This window comes from Sphaerodactylus townsendi, unplaced genomic scaffold, assembly GCF_021028975.2.
Source record: "Sphaerodactylus townsendi isolate TG3544 unplaced genomic scaffold, MPM_Stown_v2.3 scaffold_19, whole genome shotgun sequence".
NCBI lineage: Eukaryota > Metazoa > Chordata > Lepidosauria > Squamata > Sphaerodactylidae > Sphaerodactylus > Sphaerodactylus townsendi.
In genome coordinates, this window is record NW_025950352.1 from 2161203 (window position 1) to 2174239 (window position 13037).

The 13037-nt window shown below is 45.4% G+C and overlaps 1 protein-coding gene across 1 annotated transcript in view; it reads right to left on the reverse strand.

The window, feature by feature from the left end:
- Positions 1–12353, reverse strand: part of LOC125425128 (weak toxin CM-13b-like) — a 27295-nt gene extending 14942 nt beyond the window's left edge. Inside the window, exon 1 of the mRNA XM_048482670.1 lies at positions 12286–12353. Coding sequence (XP_048338627.1) covers positions 12286–12337 — 52 coding nt within the window. The 5' untranslated portion in view covers positions 12338–12353. The remainder of the gene's footprint in view (positions 1–12285) is intronic.
- Between the last annotated feature and the right edge of the window lie 684 nt (positions 12354–13037).

Consider the following 13037-nt stretch of genomic DNA (forward strand, 5'->3'; position numbering starts at 1 on the left):
GTCACACACCTCTACAGGTCTCTCCAGTAGAAACAGTGCCTCATACTGCCATACCTGCGGTGTCGCATCAAAGAATGGGTAGGAGCAACAGGTGAATGCTTGCCCAACTTCGCCAACCTCTAGGTCCATGGTGGCGAACCTTTGGCACTCCAGATGTTATGGACTACAATTCCCATCAGCCCCTTCCAGCATGGCCAATTGGCCATGCTGGAAGGGGCTGATGGGAATAGTAGTCCATAACATCTGGAGTGCCAAAGGTTCGCCACCACTGCTCTAGGTCAAAAAGAATATTCTGTACCTTTAAGGCTCAAGTACTGTGAAACAGTTTCCCTAAATAACACTTAACAAACACATAGCTATTATTTCCTTCACAACGATTTTTTTACTATTTTTACTACAATAATTTTATGCCCTTACAATGATATATCTCAAACAAACAAAAATTTACCTAGATGTTTATTGCATACTTATAAACTATAGAGTAAATAGGGTTTTTTTTGTTTGAGATATATCATTGTAAGGAGATAAAAACTATTGCTGTAGTAAAAATATTGTGAAGGAAATAATACCTATGTGTTTCTAAGCATTATTTAGGGAAACAGTATTTGAGCCTTAAAGGCAGAGGTGGAATCCAGCAGGTTCTCACAGGTTCCCGAGAGTAGGTGACTAATTATTTGTGTGTGCTGAGAGGGAGTTACGAATGGGTGATTTTGCCACGTGATTTTTGCCTCAGTTACGCCCCTCCTCTCAGCAGAAGCGCGCAGAACTTGAAGCAGTCTAGCAGGAGGTGCACCGGTGTGCGTGGCAGCCTGCGCCTGCGTGCATTCGTTTCCTGCCCAAGGACCGGCGCAGCGGCTGCATCCTTGCCACAGCCCCGCCCAGGAATGCCCCGCCCCAGGAATGCCCCCGCCGTGCCCCGCCCAGCCCCATTGGCGCTACACCACAGTTTGAATCCCACCACCATGGGAACCTGTTACTAAAATTTTTGGATCCCGCCACTGCCTCTGAGGCCTCTTTTTAGTCAATGCTACATAAATAGACAGAGTTACCAACTCCAGCTCTGAACGTTCTTGGCGATTTGGGGGCAATCTGCACCAATAATGCTCTCAGTACTTAATGTGCCATATATACACTTAAGCTCTGTGTGTAAATAAACATTCAAGCATCGACCGAAACGTCTTATAATTCCTTCACAATCTTTCACCTTTATTTACATGTGGCAAAGCATCCCTGATCAGCAAATTATATTATCTCAATTCATGCCAAAAGAAAAAAGTTTGGCTTCTCTGCCAATTCCCAGCCATGTGCTATTTAAACCAAACCTTCAGTATATTTTCAAAGAATCCGACTTAACTTCACGGCAACAAAGCCACGCATATCATAATTAAAGTTACCAGGTAGTCATTTGCAGGCAAATCAACCTCTGGTTTTCTTGTATTATCGAAAACTTCCAGTTGGGCCTGAATTATTTGCTCTCTTAATGGGCAAAATTTGCTTCCGGGCTCTTGTTTTTCAAAACACATCACAGGTGTTGTTTCCACTTCCTGGGACTGCCTGTTTACTGCTTGCTCTTAGGTTTGGTTCTTGTCCTCAATTAGAACCGAGAGCATTATTGGTGCAGAGTGGATTTATTGCATGACTTATAGGTGCACCTCCTCCAGAAGGAGTTACAGTGTACTCACCTGGGCACTGGCAACTTTATAAGCACTGGAATTTAAATTCGGTAACAAACAGAGGAACTGCCAATTACAGCCAGTCGAGTGTTTTACATCCTGTAACCCACCCAGCTCCTCAACTGTATAAGGTATTATCACCCAGCCGCAGTTAAGAACATAAGAACATAAGAACAAGCCAGCTGGATCAGACCTGAGTCCATCTAGTCCAGCTCTCTGCTACTCGCAGTGGCCCACCAGGTGCCTTTGGGAGCTCACCTGCAGGAGGTGAAAGCAATGGCCTTCTGCGGCTGCTGCTCCTGAGCACCTGGTCTGTTAAGGCATTTGCAATCTCAGATCAAAGAGGATCAAGATTGGTAGCCATAAATCGACTTCTCCTACATAAATCTGTCCAAGCCCCTTTGAAAGCTATCCAGGTGAGTGGCCATCACCACCTCCTGTGGCAGCACATTCCAAACACCAATCACACGTTGCGTGTGAAGAAGTGTTTCCTTTTATTAGTCCTAATTCTTCCCCCCAGCATTTTCAATGAATGCCCCCTGGTTCTAGTATTGTGAGAAAGAGAGAAAAAGTTCTCTCTGTCCACATTTTCTACCCCATGCATAATTTTATAGACTTCAATCCTATCCCCCCTCAGACGTCTCCTCTCCAAACTAAAGAGTCCCAAACGCTGCAGCCTCTCCTCATAGGGAAGGTGCTCCAGTCCCTCAATCATCCTCGTTGCCCTTCTCTGCACTTTTTCTATCTCCTTAATATCGCTTTTTTTTTGAGATGCACGTGACCAGAAGCTGGACACAGTACTCTCAGAGTCGCGATCGCTTCCACTGCTTTATATAAGGGCATGACAATCTTTGCAGTTTTATTATCAATTCCTTTCCTAAGGAAAAGTTTATGAAGTTTATGAAGGAGGCCGGCATCCCCAAAGGTAGAGTTAGAAAGCCACAGGTGAATAGAAGATTCTGCATTTCCTCGTTCTGACTCAGAAAGCCGGGACTTGTCTCGCAATCTGTCCTGTCCATCTGCCGCCCTCGGCCAGCGACACACAAACATTTGCGGCTCCAGCACATCCATCCAAATTACAGCGTGTCACCAGCCACCATGTGGGACGGAAGGAGGGAAGGAGGAGCTCCCCCCCCCCTGCCCACACCAGAAACGCCTTACCGTGTTGCTTGCGTAAGTGACGCGTGGTCTGGATGAGGTAACAATTGGTTCGCTAGAAATCCCTTACCTGGGATGTTCTTTGTCACCTCCAAGTGGGTCAACTTGTATGGGATGGAACCCTCTAGAGGGGACAGTGTAGTCAACACAGGGGGAGGAGGCTGGAAAGAACAGGGGGCAAAATGCCAGTCTACAGGTTAAGAGCTCGTGCATCTAATCTGGAGGAACCGGGTTTGAGTCCCAGCTCTGCCGCCTGAGCTGTAGAGGCTTATCTGGGGAATTCAGATTAGCCTGTACACTCCCACACACGCCAGCTGGGTGACCTTGGGCTAGTCACAGCTTCTCGGAGCTCTCTCAGCCCCACCCACCTCACAGGGTGTTTGTTGTGAGGGGGGAAGGGCAAGGAGATTGTCAGCCCCTTTGAGTCTCCTGCAGGAGAGAAAGGGGGGATATCAATCCAAACTCTTCTTCTTCTTCTTTTACACCCTGTGGGCTCACACACTTGTCCTAAGACAGCAGTGCATTTCAAACCTTTATAATTAAAATTCTTGTGTTTGCATGCAGACAAAAGTACTTCTTGAATCTCTCACCCAAATAACGCTTTCAGTCTTTGAGGACTATACACAAGGCATGTGAGAAAGCGGTCGGCTGTAATCCCAGAAGAGTCGAATACGATTAATACACACTCCCTTGAGAGTTTTGCCAATTAGAGCTATAAGTATTGGGCCGTTGAAGGAATTCCGAAACCAAACTCACCAGAGTTTGGTCAGCCCAAACCCAAACATGACCGTGGAATGACGATAGGTTATTTACATGTTTGCTGGGGCAACCTATTGGAGTCAGATCAATTGTCCGTCCATTTCCTTGTCCCCTATCCCTTGTTCTGTGTTTGGAGCCACCCCAACACACTCTGTGTTTTATAGTGGAGTGTTGATACTGTATGTTGTTGTGATGCCTGGGTTCTGTTGGTGGGTCTTCGGTCTGGTCTGTGGAGAGGTGTATGGGAATGGCACTTTTGATGAGTTCATTTGGACGACACTATTGAAGAAGAAGCAGAAGAAGAAGAAGAAGAAGAAGAAGAAGAAGAAGAAGAAGAAGAAGAAGAAGAAGAAGAAGAAGAAGAAGAAGAAGAAGAAGAAGAAGAAGAAGAAGAAGAAGAAGAAGAAGAAGAAGAGTTTGGATTTATATCCCCCCTTTCTCTCCTGCAGGAGACTCAAAGGGGTTTACAATCTCCTTGCCCTTCCCCCCTCACAACAAACACCCTGTGAGGTGGGTGGGGCTGAGAGAGCTCCGAGAAGCTGTGACTACCCCAAGGGCACCCAGCTGGCGTGTGTGGGAGTGCACAGGCTAATCTGAATTCCCCAGATAAGCCTCCACAGTTCAGGCAGCAGAGCTGGGAATCAAACCCGGTTCCTCCAGATTAGATACACGAGCTCTTAACCTCCTACACCACTGCTGCTATTGGTAAGACTCTGAATGTTTGTTGTATTTATGTCTTTTATGGACAATTGTTTTATTGTAATTTGGTAGGTCAATAAAGGTTTGATTATTATTATTATTATTATTATTATTATTATTATTATTATTATTATTATTATTATTATTATTATTATTATAAATTAGAGCACTGAAGGAATTCCGAAACCAAACTCACCAGAGTGTGGTCAGCCCAAACCCAAACATGACCGTGGAATGACGATAGGTTATGTACATGTTTGCTCATATTTGTCTTGCACACGTTGTAGTTGTATGTGAGCGTATATTGTAAGCCGAAAGCATTGTTTGGGTGAGAGATTCGAGAAGTGCTTTTGTCTGTATGTAAGCACAAGAATTTTCATCATAAAGATTTGAAATGCATCACTGTCTTAGGACAAGTGTGTGAACCTTCAGGGTGTAAAAGTGGATTGGTTGTATTGACTCAGTGCACCCACCCCACAATTTTTTGAATACGGCAGCTTCCAGGTGAAACCTCGAGATCCCCTGAAATTACAGTTCATCTCCAGAATACAGAGATCAGTTTCCCTGGAGAAAATTCTCCATCCTCAAATATCCAGGAGATTAAAGAACATAAGAACATAAGAACAAGCCAGCTGGATCAGACCAGAGTCCATCTAGTCCAGCTCTCTGCTACCACTCGCAGTGGCCCACCAGGTGCCTTTGGGAGCTCACATGCAGGAGGTGAAAGGAGGAGGAGGCTTTCTGCTGCTGCTGCTCCCGATCACCTGGTCTGCTAAGGCATTTGCAACCTCAGATCAAGGAGGATCAAGATTGGGAGCCATTAATCGACTTCTCCTCCATCAATCTGTCCAAGCCCCTTTTAAAGCTATCCAGGTGAGTGGCCATCACCACCTCCTGTGGCAGCAGATTCCAAACACCAATCACACGTTGCGTGAAGAAGTGTTTCCTTTGATTAGTCCTAATTCTTCCCCCCCAGCATTTTCAGTGAATGCCCCCTGGTTCTAGTATTGTGAGAAAGAGAGAAAAATTTATCTCTGTCCACATTTTCTACCCCAGGCATAATTTTATAGACTTCGATCATATCCCCCCTCAGCCGCCTCCTCTCCAAACTAAAGAGCCCCAAACGCTGCAGCCTCTCCTCATAAGGAAGGTGCTCCAATCCTTCAATCATCCTCGTTGCCCTTCTCTGCACTTTTTCTATCTCTTCGATATCCTTTTTGAGATGTGGCGACCAGGAGAACTTTGAACACATAGGGACTCCAAGTGGGAGGTCGCACCACGTGTGCTTTATATAAGAGGGGGCATGACAACCCTTGCAGTTTTATTCTCAATTCCTTTCCTAATGATCCCCAGCATAGAGTTTGCCTTTTTCACAGCTGCCATGCACTGAGTTGACATTCCCATGGAACTATCAGCTAAGACGCCCAAATCCCTTTCCTGGTCTGTGACTGATAGCACTGACCCTTATAGTGTGTATGTGAAGTTTGGATTTTTTTGCCCCTATGTGCATCACTTTGCATTTTGCTACATTGAACTGTATTTGCCATTTCTTAGCCCACTCACCTAATTTATTAAGGTCCGCTTGGAGCTCCTCGCAATCCTTTGCGGTTCTCACCACCCTACATTCCTAAACTGGATCTGGCAACCTTACCCCCTCATCCCCCAATGGTACCCAGGGAGACCTGGCAACCCTAAGCGAAAGCTCCCAGTCGAATCTAAACTCCAGCCTTACACCACCACCACCACCACCCCCAGCTACAAACCCTCTAACAGGGCCACCCTGGGCCAACGTTTAAGTTCACTTCATCAATATGAATCAACAGAATGTGAAATAAAATCAGTGTTGGTAAAACGTCCGTTTTTAACTGTTGATTTTCTTCCCAACCGCTATGCAGAACGATACGGAAAAATAATAATGAAAACGACCATCTTTCTTAACCTAAAGACTGGATTTGTGTGTGTGTTTGCGTTTATTTTCACACTCCTATAAAAAGAAGAATATATTAAGGCGCATATTCTCGAAACTTATTTAGTACTCTGAACCACAAAGGTTAAATGTGGTGCATGTTTACAAGGCTTTCAAACTGCTAATTGAACAAAAGCGCAACAATACTCAAGGTGTTCTATAGCATTTAACAATAAGCTCAAATGCAAAAAAAATCAAAGGACCATAAGAACATAAGAACATACGAACAAGCCAGCTGGTCAGACCAGAGTCCATCTAGTCCAGCTCTCTGCTACTCGCAGTGGCCCACCAGGTGCCTTTGGGAGCTCACAGGCAGGATGTGAAAGCAATGGCCTTCTGCTGCTGCTGCTCCTGAGCACCTGGTCTGCTAAGGCATTTGCCATCTCAGATCAAGGAGGATCAAGATTGGTAGCCAGAGATCGACTTCTCCTCCATAAATCTGTCCAAACCCCTTTTAAAGATATCCAGGTGAGTGGCCATCACCACCTCCTGTGGCAGCATCTTCCAAACACCAATCACACGTTGCGTGAAGAAATGAAGAACAAATTTAACATGAATTTTCTTCCCAACTATGACATTTTCAACTTCTCCCTTCTCTGAATATCGTCATTTATACTTATACAAACCTTTTGATAATTCTCCTTGTAAAGTCTCTCTCTCTCTCTCTCTCTCTCTCTCTCATACACACACACACACACACACACAGCTCCAAACTTTAATACGGCTACCCTAAACCCTTCTAAGCCCACTGACTCCCATGGACTCTGACGCATGTAATTCTGGTCAGAATTAGGCAAACTTCCGTTCTCTCAAGTTCACCTTGCCAATCTCTGCCATCCATCAAATGGGAACGTTTATGCTAAAATGCCACCTACCTGTCAGGGCTGTTTTAAGAATGACAGGTAATCTATTCAAATTGGCAAGGTGGGTACTCAATTAAAATTGAATATGGTCAGTAATCCTTTTCGCAAACCGTACCACCCATCCTGAAACCAAAACCGCTATGGGGTTAACAGGTTCAAGTCCACTAGAGTCTCAGAGAACAACAAAGTTTGTGGGATATAGGCTACGATAGTCATGGCTCTCTTCATCAGATACAAGTTGAAATGGGGAGTTCTTATATCTCAGTCTAGGGGTAGGAGGGGGTGTTGCCAAGAAAGGAGTCAGGATGCGGAGGTACAATGCAAAGTGTAATCAGCTTAACTAAGGCAAAGGAGAAATACTCAGAGGGCAGAAAATTAGCATCTTTAGTAAGATAAGGTCCTGAACTGGATAACCCAGGCTAGCCCGATCTTAACAGATCTCAGAAGCTAAGCAGGGTTGACTCTGGTTAGCATTTGGATGGAATACCATGGAATACCAAGGAATACCATGGTTGCTGCCCAGAGAAAGGCAATGCTAAGATCACCTGTGAACGTCTCTTGTTAGGTAGCCATATAATGATTGAGATTCAGTGGGGGGGGGGAGTGAGAGAAGAAGAAGAAGAGGAAGAGGAAGAGGAAGAGGAAGAGGAGGAGGAGGAGTTTGGATTTATATCCCCCCTTTCTCTCCTGCAGGAGACTCAAAGGGGCTTACAATCTCCTTGCCCTTCCCCCCTCACAACAAACACCCTGTGAGGTAGGGTAGGAGAGCTGAAGAAGAGGGCTCTGTTGAGAAGCTGTGACTAGCCCAAGGTCACCCAGCTGGCGTGTGTGGGAGTGTACAGGCTAATCTGAATTCCCCAGATAAGCCTCCACAGTTTATGACTCTATTGTTCCCCAGATAAGCCTCCACGGCTTAAGACTCTATTATGACTCTTATGACATCATATGACTCTATTCAGCTCTGGGAGGCCCAATGTTCTGAACTTGTTAATGAACACAAATTCAACAATTTCCCGTTGTACTTTCCTCTTGAAGCTTCTCTGCTTGAGGGCCGCTATTCTCAAGCCAGCAATGGAACTGCTGGATTCAAATCTAGTTTTTCTACTACAGACCAACACAGCTGTCCTTGGAAACTACCAGCGTGTGGCAGTCAGTCATTAGCATGGATATGGAAGATCCAGGTTCGAATCCCCACCCATGCCATGGAGGCTTGCTCAGTGACTTTGGGTGAGCTGTTCATTCTGAATTTAAGCCAACTCACAGGGTTGTTGTGAGGATAAAATAGAGGAAAGATGGGCACCACCCCAAGCTCTTAAAAAAAAGATGAACAAAAATGTACTAAATAAATAAAGTCTCAAGGAAAAAGCTATTTGATAATGTGGCCGGCAGAGGCATATCTAGGGCAAATGTAGCCCGGTGCAAAATCTCCCACCCATATGGGCCGCTGCCCTCCCCCACCATGACAAACAAGGAAAGGAGGAGGGGTGTGGGGCAATTTTCTGCCCCCCGTGTACTAAATGGCCGCAGCCCAGGGACATTTGACCCGATGTGTCCCCCTGAGCAGTACGCCTCTGGTGGCCAGTGTGGGTTTTCCAGACTTACATCTTTCCTTCTCATGCCTCTGAAGATGCCAGCCATGGATGCGGCTGAAACGTTCGGAGCAAAACGTGCCAGACCACAGCCACACAACCCAAGAAACTCACAACCACCAGCCAATTCTGGCTGAGAAAGACATAAGAACAGGGGTCTTCAAACTATGGCCCTCCAGGGGTTCAGAGACTACAATTCCCATCAGCCCTGCCACTTGGCCATGCTGGCAGGGGCTGATGGGAATTGTAGTCAATGAACATCTGGAGGGCCATAGTTTGAAGACCTCTGCATAAGAACATAAGAACTAGCCAGCTGGATCAGACCAGAGTCCATCTAGTCCAGCTCTCTGCTACTCGCAGTGGCCCACCAGGTGCCTTTGGGAGCTCACGTGCAGGAGGTGAAAGCAATGGCCTTCTGCTGCTGCTGCTCCCGAGCACCTGGACTGTTAAGGCATTTGCAATCTGAGATCAAGGAGGATCAAGATTGGTAGCCACAGATCGACTTCTCCTCCATAAATCTATCCAAGCCCCTTTTAAAGCTATCCAGGTGAGTGGCCATCACCACCTCCTGTGGCAGCATATTCCAAACACCAATCACACGTTGCGTGAAGAAGTGTTTCCTTTTATTAGTCTTAATTCTCCCACCCTCCCTGCATTTTCAATGTATGCCCCCTGGTTCTAGTATTGTGAGAATTGTGAGAATATTTTCAATGTATGCCCCCTGGTTCTAGTATTGTGACTTCAACAATACTATGAAATTATTTTTGAAAAATTGCACCCTAGTACAGCTTGCTGTTCTACGCCCGTATGCCCATTTCTGGTGGAAGCTGGGCTTGATTAAATAATGATGTTATGTCTCTGGCAGAGACTGCCTCCCTAATTTTAACAGTTAAGGCTCTTTTTCTTCACCAAAAGGTTAGTCCATGTCTTATTGAGGGGTTCATTTGTCTCTCCGTGACGGAGGCAGGTGGAGGGGAAAACCGAGATACGATGGTCTTTCACAGTGACTTCTCATGACCGTGGACTACACACACACGCAAAGGGGCTGGTGAAACAGAGAATCTTGGTCATCGAAACAGGGGACCTGAACAGAGTTAAGAGTTTTCTTTATGATCCAAGTACCTTAAACAAACTAGTCTTGGTGCCTTCTGTTAAGTATTTAAATAAAGATAACACCAAACTCAGGAATGGCAAGTACAATGAAATACAAACGCGGTCCACGCCCTGCTGCATACAAAGAGACAACCAATTAAACATTTATGAAGTTTATAATAAAGTGTCACAGTGCAATTAAAAACAATAATCACCTACTGTATTTATTCAAATTACAATAGAACTCAAAACACAGGAAGAAAAGCACATCTCAGTTGAAGACAACTTCTCTTATTGTTCTCATCTCATTATAAACAAGAATCAAGTATAATTAGTCCAATAGTATTTAAATGATCCTTGTTGCAGAAGAATTTTTACTCCGTTAAGATACGGTGTATTACCCTCTGCCGCCCTCTATGGAGAATGCAAAGGAATACCTCCAGCCAAATGTTTATTCTGTGCAGAGAAGAGAATCTCTGAATCGTCGGAGCCTGTCTTATTTGCCTGCAAGATTTACAATCATATTAAGAAAGGTCTCGTTACTCCTAAAGTCTCTCGTTTTCCAGGAAGAGAAAGAAAGAAAGAAAGAAAGAAAGAAAGAAAGAAAGAAAGAAAGAAAGAAAGAAAGAAAGAAAGAAAGAAAGAAAGAAAGAAAGAAAGAAAGAAAGAAAGAAAGAAAGAAAGGAAGGAAGGAAGGAAGGAAGGAAGGAAGGAAGGAAGGAAGGAAGGAAGGAAGGAAGGAAGGAAGGAAGGAAGGAAGGAAGGAAGGAAGGAAGGAAGGAAGGAAGGAAGGAAGGAAGGAAGGAAGGAAGGAAGGAAGGAAGGAAGGAAGGAAGGAAGGAAGGACTCACTCCTGATTACGCTAACAGGCAGGAACTATGAGATCTCTTACAATGTGGTCAAATTTGGCTGGCTGTCGAGTAAAATTATGAAAACCTGTGTTAGTTACTCGTAATTTTTGAAGGATATTTATATTTTCAAACTTGTAAATGCTGGTGCCGTGTTTTGTATTGTTTTTAGTGTTATTTTATTATGTTACTTTTATACTCTGGTCATGGACTGTACGAATAAATATGAAAATATGAAATACTCTCCCTAATTATCATTATTAATAACGTCTCCTCTGCTTGTCTGCATGCAGCGGGCATTAAAGATAGCTTTTCAGAAAGCTATGGTTACAGTGGGGGGATTTGGCTGCTTCAGAGAGCTTTCCTGGTTAGCCAGAGGCGTATCTAGGAAAAACGGAGCCTGGGGCAAAATCTGAGTTCCTCCCCCCAATGGGCTCCATTTTCCCTAGAAACGGGGGTGGGGAGAGAGGTTGATATATATTCAGTTAATCACACCATTGCTTGTTCGTATTGGTCACATTTCTCTTTCGTTCCGAACCATATCACACTGATTACAAAAAAACGATTCAAGCAAAACTTACTCGTTTAAATTTTACTCATTCATTTAAAACTGATTTTTTTCGGCCCATGAACAGAGGTGGGATCTAGCAGGTTCTCACAGGTTCCTGAGAGTAGGTTACTAATTATTTGTGTGTGCCAAGAGGGGGTTACTAATTGGTGATTTTGCCACGTGATTTTTGCCTGAGTTATGCCCTTCCTCTCAGCAGTAGCACGCAGAACTTGAAGCAGTCTAGCAGGAGGTGCACCGGCGTGCGTGGCAGCCTGCGCCTGCGTGCATTCGTTTCCCGCCCAAGGACCGGCACAGCGGCTGTGTCCTTGCCACAGCCCCGCCTCAGAATGCCCCGCCCTTAGAATGCCTGGCCACGCCCCCGCCGTGCCACGCCCAGCCCCATTGGCGCTACACCACAGTTTAAATCCCACCACCATGGGAACCTGTTACTAAAATTTTTGTATTTTTCCCACCACTGCCCGTGAACATTCATAAAACAACCTATGGGGCCCTCATACATAAACGTTTGGAGACCCCTGCTTAGGAGTGCAATTCCAGTGACTTTTTCGTTCTCTGTGGTGCAGTTCTTGGCTTACGTGAAGTCGAGAAAGGCCGCAAAGCGAAGAAATCCTTTGAGCCCGGATGCCTTTGAAATCAACAGCTGTTGTGAGCCTCTCACTGTCGGGATGGCTCTTCCTGACATCAAAGGGGGTTGTGTTAATAGATCTTTACGGGAGCGGGAAGGGGAAGAGGTTTCGGGAATAAAAGGTGTTACCCAAAGACAGTTCGTTAGAACTGGCTTTCTACAGCCATGCCATCCGATGTCTGTCAATAAAAACTTCTGATTCAAAATCTGGGTCTGGTGATTGTCTACAGATCCAGAGCCTGACACTCACCTTTTCCCCAGGTTCATTTGCTCTGCCAGGTGTTTCTCTCGAGTTGCAGGCCAGGTGTCAGACTGGCTGGACAATGACCGCGTCGCCTTGACCCAACCCAGCAGGCTGCTCTGCAACGGGAGCCCTTTCGTCGCCACTCAGCCATGCAGATTTGCCCAGCGGCAAAACGAGGAGCGCTGAATTGAGACTTACCTCTTTTAGCCCACGGAGCTGTGACCAGGAAGAGCAAAATAACAGATTTCATTGTTTTGGGTCCCTCAGAATCCTAGGACGGAACAGGTGCCGGCAGTCTTGAGGACTCTCTTTCCCTTTAATGCACAAAAACATGCGGTCAAGAAAACACAGTGTTGTCACACTAATCCCCCTTGTGGCAGCTGCCATAGTAATTGCCACCATATTTCTCGGACACCTAATGGGCACTGTCATGCCCCCACAGAGGCTTTTGTAATTTCCCCATTAAGTTTCAGTTTCCCCATAGTGAGCATGGGTTTAGTTCATTGTTAAGTCTTCTAATGGAGGGATTTTAGTTAGCCCCTGTCCCTTTAAGACATTTTCCCAAAAGGCAGTTTCCTTCTTTACCCAGCAATCCCCGGTTTTAGCTCTAGCCAGGCAGTCAGAGCAAGGTGCCAAGGGTAGCTGGAGACTGGAATATTCGTGACATATAGGGTGGTCCATACAGCACAAGTTAAGGTTAACAGCAATTAGTACCAGACAAAAACTGAAATAACTAAAAGGAAGCAAGACATAGTGGACTTTCTTGAAAGCAGCCAAGAGAAGACACAGTCTGCAGCTTCAAACCTGCTCAAGGCAAGCAAGGACTCAGATTTAGACAGACCGAAGAGAGGAGTTAGACTCTTAATTCTCCTAATAAACCTGTTGTTGAACTGTTGAACCTGGCTTGGGTCTCCCCCACTCTGTCCTAGCCAAGTACAGGGCGCCAAAAA